Source organism: Lycium barbarum, chromosome 10 (genome assembly GCF_019175385.1).
Source record: "Lycium barbarum isolate Lr01 chromosome 10, ASM1917538v2, whole genome shotgun sequence".
Classification (NCBI taxonomy): domain Eukaryota; kingdom Viridiplantae; phylum Streptophyta; class Magnoliopsida; order Solanales; family Solanaceae; genus Lycium; species Lycium barbarum.
Window position 1 is genome coordinate 52,215,119 of NC_083346.1, and position 27,497 is coordinate 52,242,615.

At 39.3% G+C, this 27,497-nt stretch overlaps 1 protein-coding gene across 6 annotated transcripts; it reads left to right on the forward strand.

The window, feature by feature from the left end:
• The first annotated feature begins 42 nt into the window (after nucleotides 1-42).
• Nucleotides 43-27,497, forward strand: LOC132615291 (uncharacterized). Of its 6 annotated transcripts, none has more exons than XM_060329854.1 (4): nucleotides 43-705; nucleotides 17,848-25,360; nucleotides 25,518-25,604; nucleotides 27,184-27,497. In XM_060329854.1, the coding sequence occupies exon 2, from the start codon at nucleotides 18,897-18,899 to the stop codon at nucleotides 20,730-20,732; it is 1,836 nt and encodes a 611-aa protein (XP_060185837.1). In that variant the 5' UTR covers nucleotides 43-705; nucleotides 17,848-18,896; the 3' UTR covers nucleotides 20,733-25,360; nucleotides 25,518-25,604; nucleotides 27,184-27,497. The 6 variants fall into 6 exon arrangements, 3 of the variants coding, with proteins under 3 accessions (XP_060185837.1, XP_060185838.1, XP_060185839.1); XM_060329855.1 differs by lacking the exon at nucleotides 27,184-27,497 and having other exon boundaries at nucleotides 43-525; nucleotides 624-705; nucleotides 25,518-27,174; XR_009572641.1 differs by lacking the exon at nucleotides 25,518-25,604 and having other exon boundaries at nucleotides 17,848-17,934.

Sequence of the window (27,497 nt, forward strand, 5' to 3'; positions counted from 1 at the left end):
CTGAGATTCTGGTTTGAATGCACTTGCTTTTCTAAATTTAGATTTTTTAAATAATTAAATTTTCCCACCTGGGCTTTTCTATTTATCTGAAAAGAAATTTTTTAGCAACAAAAAATAGCCAGCCCAAAATTGGGTCCGGCCCAAACCAATATAGAATGAAAAAACAAATAACATTTTCGAGTCTATTCTAAAAAAGGAAAGTGGCACATTTGTCTTGTTTTGCCCTAGATTATCGCCTTTGTGTCTCTTCTCCACTTTAAATCGACATTGTTGAAAGTGCAAAAATGATGATCGGCCAGAAAATTGAATTGATTTGCCCCTCAAATTGTCGATCAGTTCAAGTCTCACCTGAGCTTTGAGATTGATAAGTGTCAATTTCATTGTTTGGGCTTCTCTCTCTGAGACACCACCGCCGATGTTGCTTCCATGATGATCTGAACTCAATTCAGCTCCGATTTGGCTCTGTTCTGATGCGTATCGACGGTGCTGAGGCTTATTTCTTCTTAGGTGAAGTTGAAACACCATGTAAGTCCTAGACACTTCAACTCTTCTCTTTGTTTGTGCATTTCAACTAATTTAAGCTTTCTTGTTGTCTTGCATGACCGTATTCGTTGTTTGTTGAGCTCTTGTGCCCGCCTTGATATGAAAATTGTTGGTTGAACCCTCCCTTGATCTACCTATGGGCTAATTTTGCTGTTACAACTCGTAAGTACTGTTTTTGCCCTTCTTTTTGACTTGTACGACAAACCTATCTGGAAATGATGCTGATTAGCATATATGTATATATATATATATATATATGTGTGTGTGTGTGTGTGTGTGTGTGTATATATATATATATATATATCTACATTATTTTGTGATTTTAATCTAAATAAAATGAAAGTATGTCCCTTTGAATGAGCACCAAATGATGCTAATACCACAAAGAGGACACCCATCCAGATCATTTGATCAAAATCCATGTGAATATTGTTAATATAATTGCTCTGAAACTGCCTGTGCTTATCCTTGTTGAAGAATGATGGTGAAAACACCTGTACAATTTTTGGTTTTTCTTGTTGAGACTTGTTGTTATGTGACTAGTGTCTGGCGTATATATATTTTAACTCGTACTCTGTCAAATAATAGTATAGAAAGATGTCGAACCCACAGAGTTTGGTTTATCTATTCTAGAGACGTTTCTTATTTTAATTACTATTTGAGAAAATAAAAAAGAGTTGAGTTGCAAATTAATTAACTAAAAAGTGCGTAAATAGAGCAATGGAAAATTATTTTTGTTTTTCACGAATATAAAAAGAGGTGTTGGGATCCTGACTTCACTTGTATAAAAAAGAGTATAATTTAATCTTCAATTTCTATTTCTCATAAATGTATAAATGCCTCTCACGATTAAATTTATATATTATTACATAAGTCGAAGAATTAATTGCACTCCTCCCGGTTATACAACTTAATTATCAAAATAGTATATTAAAGCACCAGAAATATACGCTTGAACTGAAACATGCTCTTTATAGTAAGTCCGTTTCGGTTACCTTACTTGCTATAACTAAGCACTACACCATCTTCCTCTATCAATTATAAATAAGTGTAAAGTTAATTCTAACATAAACGAGATAGATGGTACTAAATAAATGTTAATATCTATCCATATCAATAGTAACGTTATTACCTCTTCTGCCTCTCTCGATTACAAAATTAGTAATATGTTAATATGTAGTATAAAATAGATAGATGTTAACAACTGAAATAACATCTAACTGTAATGCAGATAAAAATTAAATAAAAGATTCAACTCTAGCATGTGAAATTGAGAAATAATATCTACTAGTATATAGAAATATCAAGATCCATCATTCTCCCAACACAAAAGAAAGTTACTCCATATTGGAGTGAGTACAACTCACGGAAATATTCTTATCCATTAATAAGAAAATAGAAGAAATATTCAAGAAGAATAATTTCGCTATTTAATTAAAAGTAGGAACTAGAATAATTTCCTACACAAAGAAATTGCAGAAGAATAAGCTTAAGAATGGAACAAAGAAGAAAAGAACTCTTTTGAAATCTTGTTGGCTCCCCCCCCCCCCCCCCCCCCCCCCGAACTCGTCCCTCAAGTAGTACAAACAAGTGCTATTTATAGAATTTCTTGTAAAGGTGTAACTTACTGCTTCCTCTAAATCTAGAAACAATTGCCTTCCATTTTCTTTTAAATAATCGATCTCTTTTTCTTCATTTTTTTCTATCTTTTCGACTTGACATACTTTTCATATTTTCCCTTTTAAAAATGAGTTGCCATCATCTCTTTGTTGCTCTTTTTTTTTCCCCTTCAAATCTTCAATAATTTTTTTAACCCAGTTTTTATGACAACATCTCAATATATTAGCAATATCAATCAATTATCCTTTCACCTATTCTTTTCACACTTTACACTTAATTTTATGTATTCAAATCAACTCACAAAGTGCCTAAAAGGAAATAAGGTGAACAAATAACTAGTCGTAATAACAAAAAAAGGCTAAGGGTTAAAGCTCGGCAACCAACAAATAAGGGATAATTCATTTAGGCTCAAAGGGGATAGATAAGGATAAAAATCATCAAGGTAGGTCAATAGGCCATGGGTTAACAAGGAAGACCTACTTTCAATTCTCAACTCAAAATCTACCTATAATTTCGGCTCAAACCACATTCAAGGCAAATTCTAGATTTCCGAATAAGCACGAGAACTAGATAATGTATACTGACCACACAATGCACTTGGGACTAGCAAAAACCATGATTTCAATCACCAATAAGCAAGTATGAGTTTGGAGTCATACAACTCATGAATGATACTCAATTAAATCCGTCTTTTATGTCTCGTCATTTTTCAATTTAAACCAAGTTTAACCAACTTATTTACCAAAACAAAGAAAATACCTAAAATTCCTAAAAGGTTTTTGGTTCAAATATTACGACCATGGAAAAGAACCGAACAAGAAATCCATGGAAGTACATGAAATAAGTTACCTTACGGATAAAGTAACTCAGTTTTGTTTTTCAATTTTGTTTTTAATATGAAAATGAAAACACACCACACATATATTTTTTTAATTTTTTTTTAGTTAAAAAATAACGAAAATGCATTTTTTTTTAAAATATATTCCTCTACCCCCACACTTAAATGATGTCATATCCCCATGACACACAATTTAAAAGTAAAAAGAGATAAAAGGGTGTAACGACCCGCTTGGCCGTTATAGTCTTTTCAGGACTTGTTGACCTTTCCCCAGGCTTTTTAGCTCACTTTTTACCCGAGGGGACCGTTGACAAGCTTCCCGAGGTGTTCGGAGTTGATTTGGGTGACTTTTGGGGAAAATTGGGCTTTAAGCAAAAAAGAGTTAACTCAAAGTTGACTTTCGGGTAAACGGACCTTTTTCGAAAATTCATCGATTTCGAGAGGTCCGTATGGTATGTTAGAACTTGAATACATATCTAGTTCGGTTCCCAATGCACTCGAGTGCATCTTGGGACTTGGGTTGGGAAGTTGGAATTGAGGTATCGGGGGTTGACTCGGTCAATGAGACCTTCATTAGAAATTTCGAGGCCACGAGTGTGTTCGTAGAGTGTTTTTATGTATGTCTGCATATTTGGTATGTGAGCAGATGGCCTCGAGAGATAGTCTTTCAGGTTGAAAGTGTGAAACTTGGAACTTTTCTACTGAGCGGCACCAGCACTGCGATAGCAGTACCACTATAGCGGTCACCTTATTACTAAAGCGGCCAGTGCCATTGGTGTCACGCCCCAAAACGCACCCTAGACGTAACAGGCATCCGATGTTATGAACAACACCGGAAGCACCTTATAAAATTAATAAACGTTAAATCTTTTTTTTATGATCTTTTAACAGTTATATCGATACGTTATAAATAGCTAACTAACTCATGAACACCATCAAATAATAAAATCAGCAGAAGTGTGTCATAAATGTATCGTTATAAAACGTAGAAACACCCAAAGAGTCAAGCAATGACTTCAACAACTACCCACAAAAATAACATCTATTTATGGGGCCTCTAAGATGATAAATAAAACATAATCTAACTTCGGGACGCAGCCCGAAAACTAAAACAATAAGTAAGATAGGATGGCGCCCCACAAACAAGCATGTGGGCTCACCAAATAGTCTAGAAAGTAGCAAGCTCTCTTAATCCGCGTGCGTATCATGAACTTGCACCTCAACGTTACCTAACACACCATAAAAAACAACAACGCTATGCTTGAGTGCTGGGTACTCAGTGAGTGTCTCTGGGACAATAGTTAATATAACAAAATAATATAAAAATGATTAGTAAAACGGTGTCAATGAAAGCAATTTAATTTCAGAGATAGAATAAATCACCAACTTAGTTATACTATTAAGGAAAACCGTTAAAGAGGAAATAAATCAATTTCAACTCGTTATGTGATTTGTCACATTTCAGTCTTTCAATCATGAATTCAAGATCATCAACAAGGCACTTACAGGCAACCAAAGTATAACACATGCTGATACAGGCCCAAATCAACATAAAGAAGGGACGACAATTTAAGGTTCCCTAAACTGCATAGAAGCACCACATATAACACATGTCAATATAGGCCCAAATCAACATAAAGAAGGGACGACCATTTAAAGTTATCTAAACTGCATAGAAGCACCACATCGGGGTTATCATTGGCTATCCTTCCTCCCGAATAGCTGGGCAGAGACCACACTGGGATTGCGAATCCTCGATGGCCTCTGTTCCTCCCGAATGGCTAGGCTAAGCCCACTAGGATCCATAGTGACTACCCTTCCTCTCGAGTAGCTAGGCTACACACAAACAATATAAATCTTAGAAAAAGAGCCGAATCACCATCCTAGCATAGAAGCCAAATCACTCAAATCATGGCATGGAAGCCGAATCACAAGTTATATCATGATAGTCACATTATTCATTAAGGATTATGTTATCATCCTATTATAGCGATACATCAAGCCATTTTAGTTTTAGAAAACGGGTTCACTTCTTTAAACAAGTTTCAAGTCCAATACCCACCATTATAGAGCATTCACATAAGATAGTCCAACTTTTCAATTATCAAGTTTAAACATCCCTTATGGGGTAATTCAAGTTCGAATACCAAAGCTTTATATCTCAAATTTTCAATCATCCTTTAGAGAGAAAAGAAATCATGAATACTTATATATAATATAGTACAAACATGGTTTAATGTGGGCTTGTCCCTCACGCACACAAACCACAACCAAAGAGTTCATAAAAACCGATCGAAAGAGTATGTTAAAAAAGAGACATACCTCTAATCCTACTATAAGCTATAAACCGGATTCCTTCCAAGTTCAACAATCACACTACAATGGTTATTAATAACAAAGTTTAGAACTTTATCCAATTCTAGGGATTTCTACCCTTATTCGAAAAACTAGGGTTTTTCTAGCCTTAAAACTTGTTCTTGAATCCGTATGTGCATCATTAGTGAATTCTAATCTTGAAGTATGCTCTACACCATTCCAAAACTTATACTAAACTGAGAAAACTAGAAGTCTTACCTCTTAGATAAACTCCACACACCCTTATCTCCTTTTTCTTGAGTTTTTGAGAATCTAGGGTTTGGAGAGATGAACTAGGGTCAAGAAAAGGTGAATTTAGTGTAGAATCGATGTAGATGGAGTAGGAACTCACCTTAGAGGTTTTGAGAGGCCTTAGGATTGATTTTTCGTTATTAGAGATGTTTAGGGACTAACCCCAAGCTTAAATATAAGAAAGAATCACGCAAACATGCCTTTTAACCCAAAACCTGACATATTTGTGATGGTTCCGCGATGTGTGACCATTACAGGACCCCCTGTAGACCTGAGATTCAGAAAGGGTGTTTTTATATGCTCGGTGCACTATGTGGACCCATCACACGTGCCCTCAAGCACGCGACGCTTGGCTATTATGCGGCCCATGTCAGTTTCTACGCAGTGTTCGGTAAAATGGACATAACTTCTTGTAAAGAGCTCAGTTCGGCGTCCATAATATATCGTTGGAAAGGTATTGCAAATACCTACAACTTTTATGTTTTGCGTGTTCCCAAATTCCTAACGGAATTACCTTAAAACTGGACATAAGTACAGACTGTCTCAGACTTAGACGAATTTAGAAGGCCTTAAGAACTTCACTTTTCGATTTGACTTCAAAATGACTGTTTATCACCCGAATTCAATTCGAATGGATTCATATAGCTAAAGTATCATCTTAATACTTGGTTTTATACATACACACCTAACTCAGGTTTATGGGATGTTACATTATCCCCTCTTTAGGATCATTCGTCGTCGAATGAAAGTTATCGCCTTAGATTTTCACTAAACCTCAAGTCTTCAAAATTCTCTCTAGTGTTCCTTTACATTGCAAGCTATCTTGAACAAAAGTCATATAATACTCTAACAATAACCATATGGTCCTCACAGAGACTCTTACAACCACACCAGAAAAGCCTAAACATGGAATAAGGGTTTTACACCTTTAGCCTAAACCATCACAAGCATTCGACAACTAGAAGATTCAACACATACCTAGAATAGGGAAAAAGTGCGGGTATCTCTTCTTCATGTCCTCCTCCGCTTCCCAAGTCGCTTCTTCGGTATTATGGTTTCGCCATAGGACTTTAACTGAAGCTACATCCTTTGTTCTCAACCTCCTAACTTGTCGATCCAAGATCTGCACCGGTTCTTCTTCATAAGACAACCCTTAATTGATTTCAATCTCTTCATGAGTCAAGACATGAGAAGGATGAGGTTTATACAACCTCAATATCAAAATGTGAAACACAGGATGCACCATGGCCATCTCAAATGGTAATTTCAACTCGTAAGCCACCTTCCTAATTCTCCTAACAATCTCATAAGGGCTAATGAAATGAGGACTAAGCTTACTCTTTCTACCAAACCGCATTACTCCTTTCATCGGTGACACTTTCAAGAATACCTTCTTACCAACAGAAAACTCTAGTTCACGATGCCTCATGTACGTATGAGACTTCTATCGACTCTGAGCTGTCTTAAGTCGTTGTACAGTGAGGTTCACCTTCTCTATTGCTTTGTGAACTGAGTCGGGACCCAATAGTTCTACTTCAGTAGGTTCAAACCACCCAAATGGAGATCTACAATGCGTCCCATAAAGTGCTTCATACGGAGCCATTTGGATACTTTCTTAATAACTATTATTGTACGCAAATTCCACAAGACACAGATTTTCATCCTAATTACCTCCAAAATAAATTGCACAAGCTCGCAACATGTCTTCCAGAGTTTGTATAGTTCTCTCTGCCTGCCCATCCGTCTGAGGATGAAAGACAGTGCTCAAGTTTACTCGAGTTCGTAAACCTTCTTAGAACGACTTCTGGAAATGAGCAGTGAATTGAGTACCTCTGTCAGATATGATAGACGTTGGAATCCCATGTAATCTAACGATCTCTTTCAAATATAACTTGGCATAATGTGCCACAGTATCTGTTGTTTTCACAGGAAGGAAGTGAGCAGACTTGGTTAGTCTATCCATGATCACCCAAATAGAATCAAACTTGGTCTTTGTGCGAGGTAAACCCACAACAAAGTCCATATTTATCATCTCTCACTTCCATTGGGGAATCTCAATATTCTGAGCCAAACCACCAGGTCTTTGATGTTCGGCCTTCACTTGTTGACAGTTCAAACACTTAACTACAAAGTTAGAGATATCTACCTTCATGCTCTTCCACCAACAGTGTTGTTTCAAATCCTTATACATCTTGGTGGATCTCGGATGCACAAAATACTTGGAACTATGCGCTTTCACCATCAATTCTTGCCCGAGGCCATCAATACCAAGGACACATAAGCGTCCTTGCAATCGCAAAATGTTGTCATCAGCACCAACAGTGAATGAAGTGTACTCACCCTTCTCCACTCCATCTTGCAGCTTCACCTGAAGTCCATCTTCATATTGCTTGGACTTAATTCTCTCCACAATATCGGATCGCGCTTGCGTAATTCCCACTAACTCCCCATTTTCAGTTTCATCGAGTCGGACACCAAGACTAGAAAGTCTTCAAATTTCCCTGCCCATCGGCATATTTTGAGCACCCAAATATGCAAACGTGCCCATAGATTTTCGGCTCAACCATCTGTAACAACATTCACTTTACCAAGATGATACTAGATGTTCAAGTTATAATCTTTCAACAACTCTAACCATCTTCTCTGTCTGAGATTCAACTCTCGCTGCTTGAAGATGTATTGCAAGCTCTTATGATCAGTGAAGACATCACAATGCTTACCATACAAGTAATAACGCCAAATCTTTAAAGCAAAAACCACAGCAGCTAATTTCAAATCATGAGTTGGATAATTCTCCTTATGCTTCTTCAACTGTCGCGAAGCATAGGCGATCATCTTACCAGTCTGCATCAACACATAACCCAAACCAATCCTGGAAGCATTACAATAAACTACATAGCCACCAGACCCTGAAGGAAAAGTCAAAACAGGAGCCGAAGACAATCTCGCCTTAAGCTCTTGAAAGCTCCTTTCACAAGCTTTAGACCATTGAAACTAAGCAGTCTTCTGAGTCGGTTTCATCAATGGTGAGGCTATCGATGAGAAACCTTCCACGAACTTCTGGTAGTAAATTTCCAAACCCAAAAAGCTATGAATATCCATTGCACTCGTGGGTCTCTGCCAGTCTTTGACTGCCGAAATTTTATGAAGGTCAACCTTAATACCTTCGCTAAACACCATGTGGCCTAAGAAAGCCACAGAGTTAAGCAAGAACTCACACTTAGAAAATTTTGTATAAAGCTTATTCTCCTCAAGCATTGTTAAGGTTGTTCTCAAGCAATTTGCATGTTCCTCACGACTCTTCGAATACACCAGAATATCATCAATAAAGACAATAATGAAATGATCAAGAAAAGGTTTGGACACGCGATTCATCAGATCCATAAATGCAGCAGGTGCATTAGTTAGACCAAAAGCCAACACCAGAAATTCAAAGTGTCCATAACGAGTACGAAAAGCTATTTTCGGAATATCCTGCTCCTTGAAAAGAATTTAGCACCCTGAAGTTGGTTAAACAGATCATCTATCCCAGGCAAAGAATACTTATTCTTAATGGTCACCTTATTAAGCGGATGATAATCAACACACATTCTAAGGGATCCATCCTTCTTTCTGACGAATAGGACTGGAGCACCCCAAGGTGAGGTACTTGGTCGAATAAAGCCTTTATCCAACAAGTCCTTCAATTGGTCTTTCAATTCTCGTAGCTCTGCCGGAGCCATACAATACGGTGGAATAGAGATAGGTTGAGTATCTAGAATAACATCGATCCCAAAATCAATAACTCTATCAGGTGGAATACCCGGAAGATCTTCTGGAAACACTTCGGGACATTCATTAACTACAGGGATAGATACAAACTCAAGTACTACAGCTTGAGTGTCGTTGACAGCAACCAGATGATAAATACACCCTTTCGAGATCATTTTATGAGCCTTAAGATAAGAAATAAACCTACCTCGAGGCTTAGCAATTTCTCCCTTCCACACAATAACTGGTTCATTGGTGAATTCAAAACGAACTAATTTATGTCGGCAATCCACATTTGCATAGCACACAGACAGCCAGTCCATCCCCATAATCACATCAAAATTAACCATCTCTAATTCGAACAAGTCGGCTATAGTCTCACGACCTTTAATTACAACTACGCAATTTTTATAAACTCTAGAAGCAATAACGGGAACACCAGCAAGGGTATCCACAGAGAAGGGTTCTAACAATTGTTCGAGCTCCACCCCAAAATCAAGAGAAAAATATGGTGTTACATAAGAGAGATTTGAACTCGGATCAATCAACGAATACACATCGAAAGAGAAAATAGTGAGAATACATGTGACCACAGCATCTGAGGCTTCAGCTGCCTCCCTACGGGTCAAACCATGAAGTCAGGCTTGACCCCTATTAGCGATGTTATCAACCGCTTTACCAGTCCTATTACCACAAACATTAGGAGCGTTATTAGTATTACTAGCAGGCGGATTCCAAGAAGCAACAGGTGCAGACGAATTATTTCACTAGCTCGAAGAGTTAGCCATTTCAAGTAACCACTTCCTACACTTCCTCTTGAGGTGGCCCCTTATACCACAATGATGAAAAATACGATCCTTCTATCTAGATGAGTGCCTATTTCCACCTTGAGAATACCTGTTCTAATTATTGTTCCTCTGACCCTGTCTACCGGATGGAGCACTGACATTCGAATAAGTGCCGGTTTGAGCTGGTGCAGAATACCCTTTCTTTTGCTCTCCATTTTGTGAACCACTAAACCCACCAGCAGACCGGGCCTTCTTACTTTGTTCCCTTTCTAGCCTCTCTTCACCCTTTCTCTTGTTGCTCAGCGAATCCAACCAAAGATGAAAATGTACAAGTGGGAGACATAGCAGCAGCAACACACACAGGCTTGATAAGTGGTACTAACCCACGCATAAATCGGCTCAACTGGTGCTTTTCAGTCAGAATCATATACGGCGCATACTTCGCCAGACGGGTGAACTTCAAGCTGTACTCACGAACAGACATAGTGCCCTGCTCAATATTCTCAAACTTTGTAGCCATAGAAAACCGCTCCTCATCAGATAGGAACCTCTCTATGAATGCCCCCTCAAATTTATCCCAAGTAGGAGCTGAAGCATTATTACCTCGCTCAGTCTCCCACAATTCGAACAAAGCATGAGTAACATCTTTCAATTGATATTATGGGAATTCTATAGGTTTAGAACTATGAGCACCCATGGCCCTTAAAGCTTTGAAAATCTCATCGATAAAGTACTGGAGATCATCCTCCTCTCGCGAACCAAAGAACTTGGGCGTATTCAGCCCCAAAAATTGTTTAAGCCGTCCCCCATAACTAAGTGTCGGATCCACACCCCCACGCTATTGTTGGGCTGGAACAAGTGTAGTAAGCATCTGGATCACATTCTGCATCGACCCAATATCAGCCACACCCACAACAGGGGCAGTTGGAGCAGGTGGTGGTGGCGGTGGTGCTTGGTCTCCATTTCCATTCCCAACCCCAGCAGCAGTCTCATCAGTGGTGCGGTTAGTGATCCTATCGGCTCATCCGCCAGACAATGAATCAGAAGCACTATTACTCCTTTGATTAGCAGCTCCCGTACGAGTTAAAGTGTCACGACCCCACTTACAGGTCGTGCGGGCACCTACCATAAGACTAACTAGTAGGCGAACCTTTACCAACCAACCCAAAATTCAGCCAGTTTATAATTATGATTTTCTTAATAATCACAATGTTTAAAAGTAAATGCTCAACAAACTCTGTTATTGATACAAGAAAAACTAAAAAACTCCCCGGGGTCTAGTCAAGACAGGTACAAGAGATCCCACTACACAAGGAAAATATAATAAATGACCCAGCCTCTGCCTGGAGTGAGATGAGCGAGGCTGTAGGAGAATGCCTAGTAATCCACACGAAGAAACTTTAACTTAAACCTACAACATACCTACACCCAAAAAGGATGTAGCAAGAGTAGTATCAGTACACCACACGTACTGGTAAGCATCATAGGCCGAGTAAGATTAGTTCACGTAACACAATATACAGTCAATAAGGTAAGCAGATAAGTCAATGACCCTCAAGACTCTCTACATAGATTATTAGATCGTCACGAACCTTCCTTTCTACTCCCAGATATTCACCTCTCTTATTCCCATAGAAATACTGGTTATCTAACTAGTCATTAAAATCCCATTCCATTTTCCCTTAAGCCAATTAATTAAGTCTCATCTCCTCATTTACACTAACATCTAATTCCTAACTCTTAGTCGTAGAGCCTTTCTACCCAGTTCACTTACCAAGATATGATGCACTCATGGGACAAACTTACCACTTAGAATTCGTTCTTACACTCACCTTTGTAAGAATCACCACCTCAACAAAATCATAAGAGTTGCACAATGCAATATAACATACTGACAGTACACAAATATAAGGACATAGCAGTATGAAATGTAATGCAATGCAAGGGCCTAATCACGCTGTACATACATGTTAACTGATGTTATTGCTCAGTAGTCTTGACCTGCAGAGGACCCATGGTGTCCATGTACCACTCGTTCCAGATACTCATCGGACCCGAGCCATAAATCCTCCGTTCCGGAAAGAACCTCGGACGCAGATCCATATTATATAAATATACTCGCCGTTACATTACCGCCAATGATTTGCTGATAGATAGTACCTCATATTTAACCCAAATCGGCCATATGACCGGATAACACAACTGACATATACTCAGACTTTTTGCTTCATGTATTACCTCATAACCTTATGCAATGTATGCAATGATGCCAATGAATGAAAACAATATCATGAATCATGCCCTTGATGGGCGTATGGGCGTAGAACTATTATGCCTTTCTTCAGGCTTCCCAAAACTATCCTCTTTGTTAACAAGAATGACAATCGTGTAGATATTTCGATATACTTGGAAATAAAGACGGCCAGCAAATATACCTAGGAATACATATTCTGAACAATGAAATACCCCTTTCTAGCCATGACAATTAATCACTTTTAGTCCCATAACGCATAAACCTAAACGCAAGCACCACTCAACCCTCAAGTAAATACTCATTGTTACCCTAGTTACTATTTACACATAAATTTCGATAATTGTGAATATATCCATCCAAACTCCGTGTCTGAAGACCTAATCATGCAATCCTCCATCAAATCTAAATTTATATATGATTCACTAATTAAAGTATAACTCAAGTAAATCATAACCTACCTAGATGACGATCAACTATTTGAGTTTCCATGAATTGCTCGCCTTCCTAGCTTTTATCCAAATCCAGGGGAGGTGATAGTTGTGGGGAAGGATATAGAGAATGTTGAAAAAAGCCTCTCCTCTTGGTGTCAAGGGTTTTTTCTTTTGTTAAAACCTAATAGCAACCTTGGAGGGTCTTTTTTTAAAAGGGAGGGTGAAATTTAAACTGAATAACCAAAAAAACGTGTCACTGCCCCGCCTCGTCCACTACGGCGGATGAGGTCTTGATATAGCAGGACCGCTGTGGCGGTCCCTTGGCCGCTATAGGGGTCCAATTCCTGACCCGAGCCCATGACTTTTAACTCTTTCCGAAACTGATTTTTCCCCACTATTAATCCTTAAAACACACCATGGGGCTTATTATTTACGATCATAGACGTAGATTGGGCATGGGTTCGTGAAGTATTAAATAACGACCGGATGGGTCGTTACATAAAGCCATTTCTGCGAAGCACGAATTAACGAACACGTCAGGATGATCCTAAGGGAAGTTCAAGGTCTATAGCACAATCTAGAATAAAGAAGAATGAGAAACACCTATTAATGTCCTGCTATTTTTTTCAATCATGCAAGTGACCTGGCTGGACAAGGAAGACTCCACTAGACACAGACAGATCCTAGGACACATATAAACCTAGGCTCTGATACCAAACTTGTCACGCCCCAAAACCCACCCTAGGCGTAGCAGGCATTTGATGCTATGAACAACACCGGAAGCACCTTATAAAATTAATAAACGTTAATTTTTTTTTGGTGATCTTTCAATAGTTATATCAATACGTTATAAATAGCTAACTAACTCATGGTCACCATCAAATAATAAAATCAGCGGAAGTCTGTCATAAATATATCGTTATAATGTAGCAACACCCAAAGAGTCAAGCAATGGCTTCAACAACTACCCACAGAAATAACTTCTATCTATGGAGCCTCTAAGACGATAAATAAAACATAATCTAACTTCGGGATGCAGCTCAAAAACTAAAACAATAACTAAGATAGGATGGTGCCCCACGAACAAGCATTTGGGCTCACCAAATAGTCCAGAAAGTAGCAAGCTCTTTTAATCCGCACGCGTATCACAAACTTGCTCTTCAACGTAACCTAACACACCATAAAAACAACAACGGTATGCCTGAGTACTGGGTACTCAGTGAGTGTCTCCGGGATAATAGTTAATATAACAAAATAATATAATAAGGATCAGTGAAGCGGTGTCAATAAATGCAGTTTATTTTAGAGATAGAATAAATCACCCACTTAGTTACACCATTAAGGAAAACCATTAAAGAGGAAATAAATCAATTTAAACTCATTATGTCATTTATCAAATTTAAGTCTTTCAATGATGAATTCAAGATCATCAACAAGCCACTTACAGGCAACCAAAGTATAACACATGCCGATACAGGCCCAAATCAACATAAAGAAGGGACGACCAATTAAGGTTCCCTAAACTGCATAGAAGCACCACATCGAGGTTATCAACTCCAATGGCTACCCTTCCTTCCAAATATTTAGGCAGAGACCACACCTGGATTGCGAATCCTCAATGACCACTTTTTCTCCCGAATGGCTAAGCTGACCCCACTAGGATCCATAGTGACTACCCATTCTCCCGAGTAGTTAGGCCAAACATAAACAACATAGATCATGGCAAAAAAGCCAAATGACCATCCTAGCATAGAAGCCAAATCACTCAAATCATGGCATGGAAGCCGAATCACAAGTCATATCATGACAGTCACATTATTCATGTAGGATTATGTTCATCATCCCATTATAGCGGTACATCAAGCCATTGCAGTTTGAGAAACTGGGTTCTTTTCTTTAAACAGGTTTCAAGTCCAACACAAACAATTATAGAGCATTCACATAAGATAGTCAAGCTTTTCAATTATCAAGTTTAAACATCCCTTATGGGGTAATTAAAGTTCGAATACCAAAGCTTTATATCTCAATTTTTCAATCATCATTTAGAGAGGAAAACAATCATGAATATGTATATATAATATAGTACAAACAAGGTTTAATGTGGGCGTGTCCCTCACGCACACAAACCACAACTAAAGAGTTCATAGAAACTGATCGAAAGAGTATGTTCAAAATGAGACATACCTCTAATCCCGCTACAAACTAGAAATCGGATTCCTTCTAAGTTCAACAATCACACTACAATGGATATTAATAACCAAGTTTAGAACTTTAATCAATTCGAGGAATTTCTTCCCTTATTAAAAAAACTAGGGTTTTTCTAGCCTTAAAACTTGTTCTTGAATTCGTATGTGAATCATTAGTGAATTCTAATCTTGAAGTATGCTCTACACCAATCCAAAACTTATTACTAAACTTAGAAAACCAGAAGTCTTACCTCTTAGACGAAATCCGCATGCCCTTATCTCCTTCTTCTTGAGTTTTCAAGAATCTAGGGTTTGGAGAGATGAAGTAGCGTCAAGAAGCGGTGAATTTAGTGTAGAATCGATGTAAATGGAGTAGGAACTCACCTTAGAGGTTTGGGAGACCTTAGGGTTGATTATTGTTTTGTGATTAGAGATGTATAGGAACTACCCCAAGCTTAAATATAAGAAAGAAACTTGAAAACCAAGCTTTTAACCCAAAACCCGATATTTTTACGATGGGCCGGAGATGTGTGGCCATCGTGGGACCCATTGCAGACCTTAGATTTAGAAAGGGTGTTTTTGTGCACTCGGTGCGTGACATGGAGCCATTGCACGAGCCTTCACGTGCACGACACATGGCCATCAGGCGGCTCGTGTCAGTTTATATGTAGTGTTCGGTAAAATGGACATAACTTATTGTACAGTGCTCCGTTTGGCCTCCATAATATATCGCTGGAAGGTATTTCAAAGACCTACAACTTCATTTTTGAGTTTTCCCAAATTTCCAATGCAAATACCCGAAAACTGGCCATAAGTACAGACTTGTTACACCTCGAAAAATTCTCCGTTGATGCGCAGTGAATAGACTAACGAAGGGCACGAAGTATATGATGCTTCATAAGTAAGAAATAGCATTTGATGACCCTAATTGGGTTTCAAAGACATTCGAAGTGAGAGAAGAAAGTTTTCCAAGGAAGGCAAGGTATACGTTATGTATCGGAGAGGATTTACGAGTACCGAATTAATGATGACTTAATGATGCTTTGGAGAGGAGTTATAATGTCCCATAGATTGTTAATTTGGTACTAAACAAGTGTTAAGAAGGTTCCAGAAGGATTGGAGATCAAACGAGTCGACGAGAACGTGTTCGGAAAAGCTGGGCATTATACGGCCCAACATACTGGCCGTATAAAATATACTGGCCGTATGTTAGGCCGTATATTCTGCCCAGATTGGCAGCCTTCACTGGACCAAAAGTACAGCCAAACATACGATCCATATAAATTATACGGACCGTATGTTGGTCCGTGAAATCAAAGCGGGACAGATTGTGAATTATTAAAAAGGGGACCAAGTTCATTTCATTTCATTTCATCTTCACTCCCCTTCTCTCAAGAACTCTCTAGAATATTTCTCCACACCTCTTGCACAATAATTAAAGATAATTAATGATCAACTTCATCAAACAAAGAGAATCAAGTGTAAGAAACTCATTAGGGTTCATCCAAGACAAGAAATCCAAGTGGAAGTGGAAGTGGAACTAGGGTTTTGCTCAAGTGAACTGTTTCCACCCAAAGTCCTTTCCTACACCATCTAAGGTAAGTTTTATGGTATTTCCATATTTTTTAAGGTATTGAGAGGTTGAAAGACTTGGATTGTAGAAGGAGATAGAAAATGGGTCATGAATGTGAGAATAGTATCATTTTTGAGTAGTAGCTTGGATTGAGTCACGATTCTTGATATGTTGTGATTATAATTATGTTATAATTGACATTAAGAACATGGGATAGACATTGTATATGAGTGAATGTAATAGTGTGCTATGACCATGGATATGGATGATTTGAAGTGAATTGAGGAATATAGATAATGGAGGTGAATAAAGACTATTGCTATGATGTTGTGAATGTTATTATATATGTTTGGGAGTTGATATATGATATGGAGGAAGTTGTATAAATAAAGGAAATGCTGCCCAATTTTCTCTAGCTTTAGTCTAGTATGCTAAGCTATCGATTATCTAATGTTAGTATAAACTCTAATGAAGGTAGAACGTGAGCATTGAAGGAGAACGTTCAAGTGATAGAATAGCTAAACGAAAAGGTATGTAAGGCTAACACTTATTTCAATAAGGCATGGTTCTTTGGCTATATACCCATCCTTTCATGAGTCTATAATGTCTTCCAAATGATTCTATCTTTAAAGCTACTAAAGCTCATGATCCTCATTATGATTTGATTCTACTAAATTCCTTATATGATGAGTGATCCTCTAAGGATAGATGCAATGAAACGATGATAGTAATGATACCAAAGACTCTTATGAGCTTTTATGTATATGTATCTATGTACGACTATTATGTAACACCGAGCTTATATGACCGGGTATGAAATGTATTGCGCGCACACCACGGCAGTTGGGTACGGATACCCCTGAGCCTTGGTAGGGCCAGGTATGCATAATTACCAAGCTTTGTCATGGCCGGGTATGTGAATCACCGAACCTTCGCTGTCGGGTATGCTATGAATACGAATATGAAAACGAATATGAATACGATTATGAATATGAATATGGATATAAAAATGTAAATAAATATGGATACGAATACGGATATGGATATGAATGTATGTACACGATCACACATTAGTAATGGAAGGTCCCTATGAAAAGCAAGTAAGTGTTTATGACGATGGTTCTACTACCTCCCATCTTATACTATTTCTTATGTTGTCTATTATGCTTCTATAATGATATTGATTATGCTTTACATACTCAGTACATTCTTCGTACTGACGTCCTTTTGTTTGTGGACGCTGCATCATGCCCGCAGGTGGCCAGGGAGACAGACTTGATCCATAGCTTTATTATTCAGGGACTACGTAGTGGAGCTCCATTTCATTCGGAGCTACAGCTTTTGGTATCTATTCTTTTGTGTACATACTTATGGGCATGGAGGGGTCCTGTCCCGCCTATATAATGTGACGTACTCTCCTTAGAGGCTCGTAGACATGTGTACATGGTTAGATGTATTTGGCCTTGTCAGCTTATATTTTGTATGTCATTTTGTTAGCCTCGTCGGCTTATGTACGTTGATATGGGCATAGTTGTTGATGGTGATATAAACGTATTGTTGCCCAATGAGATTAGCATGAATGATGGATAGAAATTATGATTAAGCTATGTGGCTCACCTGGATGTAAATGTGAATGTACGTTAAGAGGTACCCGGGTGGGTTAGCACCGGGTACCCATCATGGCACTCCGGTTGGGTCGTGACAAAAGTGGTATTAGAGCAGTTCTGCCCTAAGGTGTGTCTACGAGCTGTGTCCTGTAGAGTCTTGATTATGGGTGTGTTGCGCGCCACACTTATAAACAAGAGGCTGCTGGCTTTTTAGGAATGAATGAACGTATTTCTTCATAAGATCGTGCGATAGAGCCATAATATAAGGGTTTCTCTTTTCCTTAACCGTGTATTATGTATTTTAGAAATGCCTATGAAGAGAAAGGCTACAGCAGCACAAAAGGGCAAGACAGTGGCAGAAAAGCGGGCTGAAAGAGCACCACCAACAGTTGTAGAGGTAAGTACGTCCCAGAATGCAGCTCAATCTCAGTCCTCCCACTCAGTGCCTATATCTGAGGAGCATGAGGGAGCCTCAGCCCCAGCTCCAGCACCCCCACCTTCTCCACCGAATGCTTCAGGCCAAGATGTAAAAGAGGCCATTCATTTGCTTACTCAATTGGTTACCGCCCAGACTCAGCGGAAAGGTACAGGGAAATGTGATAGGGCTGTTAGTGCAAGGGCTCGTGATTTTATAAGCTTGAAACCTCCGAAATTCTTCGGGTCAAAGCCGGATGAGGACCTCAGAATTTTATTGACAGGATGTTGAGGACACTATGGTTGATACATGCTTCGGACATTGAGTCAATGGAGTTAGGATCCTATAGATTGAGGGATGTTACGGTTCATTGGTACACAGTTTGGATGGCTTCACAGGGAGCCAATGCCCCTCCCCCGGTATGGGAAGAATTTGTAGATGCTTTCCTCCGACATTTCTTACCTCTAGAGGTTCGGCAAGCTAGAGCCGATAAGTTCTTGAATTTTAGGCAAGGAAGTATGAGTGCTCTAGAGTATAGTCTCCGCTTCAATTCTTTGGCTAGGTATGCTTCGGCCACGGTAGCGGATATGGGTGACCGAGTGCACCGATTTGTGAGAGGCCTAGGGCCACATTTGATGGATAGGTTCTTGACTGCATCCCTTCAGGATAATATAGATATTTCACGCATTCAGGCCCATGCTCAAAATTTAGAGGAAAGCCAACAACATCAAAGAAGTGAGTGTGAGCATGATAGAGGGTATAACAAGAGGGATAGATCTTCGGGTCCGATGAATGAGTTTAGAGGCGGGCACAGACAGCAGTTTTCTAGGCATTCAGGCCATTCTATGACTAGTGCACCTCCACGGTTTTCAGGCCAGAGATTTGATAGATCTACTCATTTCGGGCCGTGTCAGAGTTTTTTCGGTTCACAGTTCAGGGGTGATTCGGGTCAGGCGAGGCCACCCGTGCCTCGATGTTCCCAGTATGGGAAGTTACATTGGGGCCAGTGCCGATTAGGTGCAGAGGTTTGCTATGCATGTGGTCGGCCAGGCCATATTATGCGTGATTGCCCCTCGGTTGGTGGTAGAGGTAGGACTCAGCCTTCAGGGTCGGTAGCTGGGTCTTCATCATCTATACACCCTATGGGACCAGGTTCACATGCGTCAGTCGGCCATGGTAGAGGCAGAGGGAGAGTCCCCAGTTCTGGCGGTCCTCAGCACCGTATTTATGCTTTGGCTGGACGCCAAGATCTTGAGTCTTCTCCTGATGTTGTCACAGGTATATTATCAGTATTTTCTCATGATGTATATGTTTTGATAGATTCGGGCTCCACATTGTCATATGTTACTCCATATATTGCGGGTCAGTTTGGAGTCAAACCGGAGTCGATCAAACCTTTTGAGGTGTCTACACCTGTTGGTGAAGCGGTAATAGCTAGCCGAGTATATAGAAATTACATAGTTGTGATTTGTGACCATCATACTATGGTGGACTTGGATGAGTTAAAAATGGTGGATTTAGATGTTATCATGGGTATGGATTGGTTGGCTTCTTGCTATGCCAATGTTCATTGTAGAATGAAAATGGTTCGTTTTCAATTTCCGGGAGAACCAGTTTTAGAATGGAAAGGAAATACTGCGTCACCAAAAGGTAGGTTTATTTGCTATCTAAAGGCGAGGAAAATGATCACAAAAGGTTGCATTTATCATCTAGTTCGAGTTCAATATGTCGAAGCCAAACCGCCAACTCTTCAGTCAGTTCCCGTGGTGAATGAGTTTCCGGATGTATTCCTGGAAGAGCTTCCAGGCCTTCCTCCGGAAAGAGAGATTGATTTTTCTATTGATGTGTTGCCAGACACCAAGCCTATATCTATCCCACCTTATAGAATGGCTCCCGCAGAGTTGAAAGAATTGAAAGAGCAATTGAAGGACTTACTTGAGAAAGGCTTTATTAGGCCTAGTTCTTCCCCGTGGGGAGCACCCGTGTTGTTTATCCGAAAGAAAGATGGCTTCTTGCGAATGTGCATTGACTATCGGCAACTGAATAAGGTGACGATTAAGAATAAATATCCTCTTCCGAGAATTGATGACTTATTTGATCAATTGCAAGGCGCCAAATGATTTTCAAAGATAGATTTGAGATCCAGGTATCATCAAGTGAGTTAGGGAGAAAGATATCCCTAAGACAGCTTTCAGAACAAGATATGGCAATTTTGAGTTCCGGGTGATGTCATTCGGGCTAACAAATGAACTGGCAGTATTTATGGATTTGATGAACAATGCGTTCAGACCCTTCCTAGGTTTATCTGTGATTGTATTCATCGATGATATGTTGGTGTATTCTAAATCCGAGGCAGAACATGCGGATCATTTGTGTACTGTCCTTAGAGTTCTTCAAACTCGAGAGTTATTCGCCAAATTTTCTGAGTGTGAGTTTTGGTTGAACTCAGTGACATTTTTAGAGTACATTGTTTCAGCCAATGGTATTCGGGTGGATATCCAAAAGATTGAGGCCTTGAAGACTTGGCCAAGACCCACGACTGCTACGGAGGTTCGTAGTTTTCTGGGCTTAGCAGGTTATTACAAGAGATTTGTAGAAGGCTTTTCTTCTATTTCTGCACCACTCACAAAGCTGACCCAGAAATCAGCAAAGTTTCAATGGATAGATGTTTGTGAACGTAGTTTTCGAAAGCTAAAGGATAGATTAACTTCTACCTCAGTCCTGACACTTCCAGAGGGATTGGAAGGTTATGTTGTTTATTGCGATGCTTCGGGCATTAGGCTAGGCTGTGTTTTGATGCAACATGGTAAGGTGATTGCGTATGCATCAAGGCAATTACGGAAACATGAGAAAAATTATCCAACCCATGACCTTGAATTGGCTGCGGTGATTCATGCATTAAAGATGTGGAGACATTATTTGTATGGTGTAAATGTGGATATTTATACAGATCATAAGAGCCTTCAGTATATCTTCAAGCAGAAAGAGTTGAATTTACGGCAACGACGGTGGTTGGAATTGCTAAAAAACTATGTTGTGGATGTCCTGTATCACCCTGGAAAGGAAAATGTTGTGGCCGATTCTCTTAGCCGTAGATATATGGGAAGTTTTTGTGATGTTCGCCCAGAGAAAAGAGGAATGGCTCGTGAGCTCCAGTAGTTAGCTAGCCTAGGAGTTCGAGTAGTGGACCCAGGTAGCATGGAAGCTACCATTCAGAATTCGGCAGTCTCGTCGCTAGTAGTGGAAGTGAAGGAGCGATAATACGAAGATCCCATGCAAATTCATTATAGAGATACACTCTCTCAAAAGGAGAAGTCATCATTTGAGGTCTCAGGAGATGGAGTTCTCTGATGCCGAGGCAGATTATGTGTTCCTGATGTGGCAGGATTACGCCACCAAATATTGGGAGAAGCCCATTGCTCCCATTATTCTGTCCACCCCGGAGCAACGAAAATGTATCATGATCTTAAATCTAGATGTTGGTGGAATGGGATGAAGGATGATAGAGCGGAATTTGTAGCTCAATGTCACAACTGTCAACAAGTGAAAATCGAGCACCAAAAACCTGGCGGATTGTTGCAAGCCATAGAAATTCCAATTTAGAAGTGGGAAGTAATTAACATGGACTTCATTTCAGGCTTACCCCGTTCTCGACGTAAGTATGATTCTATATGGGTGATTGTGGATAGACTCACCAAGTCAGGTCATTTCTTACCAGTCAGAACTATATATGTGGAAAAAGATTATGCAAAGCTTTATGTTAAGGAGATGTGGATTATTCAAGAATCGAAGTCGATTTGGTGTTCCAGTATCTATTATCTCTGATAGAGGAACTCAGTTTACAGCTAATTTTTTAAAATCTTTCCAAGAAGGTTTGGGGACTTATGTGAGCCTTAGCACGACTTTTCACCCATAGACTGATGGGCAAGCTGAGCGTACTATTCAGACTCTCGAGGATATGCTACGGGCATGTTCGCTGGATTTTGGAGGTAATTGGGATGATCACTTACTACTTATTGAATTTGCTTATAACAATAGTTATCATTCTAACATCCAAATAGCAGCGTATGAGGCTTTATATGAGAGAAAGTGTAGATCCCCAATTGGGTGGTTTGAAGTAGGAGAGACTAAATTGATAAGGCCAGACTTGGTCCGGTAAGCCATAGTGAAAGTTAAGCTCATACAAGATCGGTTATTAACAGCCCAAAGTCGTCAGAAGTCCTATGTAGATAATCATCGAAGGGACTTAGAGTTCCAAGTGAAAGATTGGGTATTCTTAAAGGTATCGCCAATGAAGGGTGTTATGAGATTTGGCAAGAAGGGGAAGCTTAGTCCCCGGTACATTGGGCCTTATGAGATTGTACGCAAGGTAGGCGAAGTGGCTTATAAATTAGATCTACCTCCTGATTTGGAGTCAGTTCACCCAGTTTTCCATGTCTCGATGCTTCGTAAATGTGTTGGAGATCCTACTAGGATCGTGCCAGTAAATGATCTTCAAGTGACAGAAAGGTTGACTTATGAAGAGGTACCCATTGCCATATTAGATAGGCAAGTACGGAGGCTTAGAAATAAAGAAGTGGCCTCAGTTAAGGTTTTGTGGAGAAACAATAACCGAGAAGAAAAGACTTGGGAAGCGGAAGAAAATATGATGTCCAAGTAGCCGCACCTATTTCAACCCCCGGAAGAGATCCAAGATGAGACATCCAGATCATGAGGTATGTATGTTTTCCTTTTTATGCATTTGGGTCGTGTGTGGCCAAACTCTATTGCTATTATGTTGTGGCCCTATGAGGCATTATTGTTATGGGCTGTTGTGACAGGATGGTGGTACCCTATTACAGGGGAAACTCTGGCGAAATTTTTAGAGAATTCCCAAGCACTTAACATTCGAGGATGCATGTTCTTAACGGGGGAAGAATGTTACACCTCGGAAAATTCTCCGTTGATGCACAGTGAATAGGCTAACAAAGCGCACGAAGTATATGATGCTTCATAAGTAAGAAATAGCATTTGATGACCCTAATTGGGTTTCAAAGACATTCGAAGTGAGAGAAGAAAGTTTTCCAAGGAAGGCAAGGTATACGTTATGTATCGGAGAGGATTTACGAGTACCGAATTAATGATGACTTAATGATGCTTTGGAGAGGAGTTATAATGTCCCATAGATTGTTAATTTGGTACTAAACAAGTGTTAAGAAGGTTCCAGAAGGATTGGAGATCAAACGAGTCGACGAGAACGTGTTCGGAAAAGCTGGGCATTATACGACCCAACAAACTGGCCGTATAAAATATACTAGTCGTATGTTAGGCCGTATATTCTGCCCAGATCGGTAGCCTTCACTGAAATAAAAGTATGGCCAAACATACGGTCCATATAAATTATACGGACCGTATGTTGGTCCGTGAAATCAAAGCGGGACAGATTGTGAATTATTAAAAAGGGGACCAAGTTCATTTCATTTCATTTCATCTTCACTCCCCTTCTCTCAAGAACTCTCTAGAATATTTCTCCACACCTCTTCCACAAGTATTAAAGAGAATTAATGATCAACTTCATCAAACGAAGAGAATCAAGTGTAAGAAACACATTAGGGTTCATCCAAGACAAGAAATCCAAATGGAAGTGGAAGTGGAACTAGGGTTTTGCTCAAGTGCAGTGTTTCCACCCAAAGTCCATTCCTACACCATCAAAGGTAAGTTTTATGGTATTTCCATGTTTTTTAAGGTATTGAGAGGTTGAAAGACTTGGATTGTAGAAGGAGATAGAAAATGGGTCATGAATGTGAGAATAGTATCATTTTTGAGTAGTAGCTTGGATTGAGTCACGATTCTTGATATGTTGTGATTATAATTATGCTATAATTGACATTAAGAACATGGGATAGACATTGTATATGAGTGAATGTAATAGTGTGCTATGACCATGGATATGGATAATTTGATGTGAATTGAGGAATATAGATAATAGAGGTGAATAAAGACTATTGCTATGATGTTGTGAATGTTATTATAGATGTTTGGGAGTTGATATATGATATGGAGGAAGTTGTATAAATAAAGGAAATGCTGCCCAATTTTCTCTAGCTTTAGTCAAGTATGCTAAGCTATCGATCATCTAATGTTAGTATAAACTCTCATGAAGGTAGAACGTGAGCATTGAAGGACAACGTTCAAGTGATAGAATAGCTAAACGAAAAGGTATGTAAGGCTAACCCTTATTTCAATAAGGCATGGTTCTTTGTCTATATACCCATCCTTTCATGAGTCTATAATGTCTTCCAAATGATTCTATCTTTAAAGCTACTAAAGCTCATGATTCTCATTATGATTTGATTCTACTAAATTCATTATATGATGAGTGATCCTCTAAGGATAGATGCAATGAAACGATGATAGTAATGATTCCAAAGACGCTTATGGGAACTTATGTATTATGTAACCCCGAGCTTATATGGCCGGGTATGAAATGTATTGCGCGCTCACCACTGCAGTTGGGTACGGATACTGTTGAACCTTGGTAGGGCCAGGTATGCATAATTACCGAGCCTTGCCATGGTCGGGTATGTGAATCACCGAACCTTCACGGTCGGGTATGCTATGAATACGAATATGAAAACGAATATGAATACGATTATGAATATGAATATGGATATGAAAATGTAAATAAATATGGATACGAATACGGATATGGATATGAATGTACGTACACGATCACATATTAGCAATGGAAGGTCCCTATGAAAAGCAAGTAAGTGTTTATGACGATGGTTCTACTACCTCCCATCTTATACTATTTCTTATGTTGTCTATTATGCTTCTATAATGATTTTGATTATGCTTTACATACTCAGTACATTCTTCGTACTGACGTCCTTTTGTTTGTGGACGCTGCGTCATGCCCGCAGGTGGCCAGGGAGACAGACTTGATCCATAGCTTTATTACTCAGGGACTACGTAGTGGAGCTCCATTTCATTCGGAGCTACAACTTTTAGTATCTATTCTTTTGTGTACATATTTATGGGCATGGTGGGGTCCTGTCCCGCCTATATAATGTGACGTACTCTCCTTAAAGGCTCGTGGACATGTGTACATGGTTAGATGTGTTTGGCCTTGTCGGCTTATATTTTGTATGTCATTTTGGTAGCCTCGTCGGCTTATGTACATTGATATGGGCATAGTTGTTGATGGTGATATAAATGTATTGTTGCCCAATGAGATTAGCATGAATGATGGATAGAAATTATGATTAAGCTATGTGGCTCACCTGGATGTAAATGTGAATGTACGTTAAGAGGTGCCCGGGTGGGTTAGTACCGGGTACCCGTCATGTCACTCCGGTTGGCTCGTGACAAGACTGTTTCAGACTTAGACGAATTTAGAAGGCCTTAAGAACTTCACTTTTCGGTTTGACTTTAAAATGACTGTTTATCACCCGAATTCAATACGAATGGATTCATGTAGCTAAAATATCATCTTAATACTAGTTTTTACGCATACACACCTAACTCAGGTTTATGGGATGTTACATTAGGTTAGGGATTTGGGTCTTACATAAAAGTAGGGTTCGTTTGATGTTCTTCTTGATTCTAATTTCTTGATTCGAATGTGCCTAGAATTTCTTTATCTCGAGGCTCAAAGGAAAGGGAAGTCTAAGGAGTGATTATTGGTGTTATTTCTATTCGGCCTTCCAGGTAGGTTACGGTTTACCCTATGGTGAGACTTCATTTAGCAAAGCATATATTTAAACGATATTGTCAGAGAAAGCATGTAAACCTTCGAGTATAAAGTTGGGTTAGATATTGTCTTAGGCTGGGCCTTGTTGTGTTATTGGAGTTAGCCACCCCGTTGTGTTATGACTTATCTTGTTCTCTTATTGTTGGCTTGATGCCATGTAGAGATATTAGATATTGGAGACGGTTGATATATCTTGATCATGATATTGTATTATCTTACTTGATGTCATTTGATATGAGGATAGTGTTCTATTATGGCTTATTGTGTTTCCTTTGCATGATAATGTTGGTGTATCCATGCGTGGTACTTTGATATTGATTTGATTATTGATATTAAACTCATACATTGCACGGATTCTCATCCTTTATGATATACTATTGATACATTGATGATACTTGAGGAAATACTGTTACGAGCTGGCCTCAGTTAGATGAGAGTGACGTGAGGACCGATGTCCGATGTTTATCCCAGAATCTAGGTATGAGTGTAGTGATTGTCGAGGTTGTTGTCGGAATCATGAGGTAGCGATTTCCGAGGTTGTTCCTGGAACCGTGAGGTAGATGGACTTCGCGGGTCCCTCATGGGTTGTGCTGCCGATATGTATGTTCCATCATTGGAGTATATGCGTACAGTGCATATGCATTGCATCCGCATTTCATACATTATTGCATTGCATTTTGCTATTGGCTCGTGTTTGACTTTTACCTTGTTGATTTACCTATTTATCTTACTTTATTTCCTCGATATGTGTTAGCTAAACTTAGTCGCCCTATGATACTTACCAGTACTTGTTATTTGTACGGACCTGCACTTACTGCATTCTTTTACGATTGCAGAGTTCCAGGTGGGATCGACCTCGGCTTCTCGTGGCTGATAGTGGTTCGAGAGTTACTGTTCGAGTCTTACAGGGTGAGCATGAGGACGTCCACCGCCTTGAAGATTCTTCTTTTATTTTATATCTATTACACCTCGTAGTTTTATACGTTGAGATTCGTTAGGTGTTAGTTGTTCAATTGTAAACACTGGAGCTATTTTATAGGATATATGAGATTATATGTGCCTATCTTATGGTTAAGAGGGTTTAAGTTCATGTAACAGGTTATGGAAGGATTGGAGAACAAGTGAATTAAGGAAATTAAGTTTGTTGGAA

Excerpts from the sequence above, each read along its gene's own strand:
- LOC132615291 (XM_060329854.1), top strand. The coding sequence starts at position 18,897 with ATGTTGAGGACACTATGGTTGATACATGCTTCGGACATTGAGTCAATG.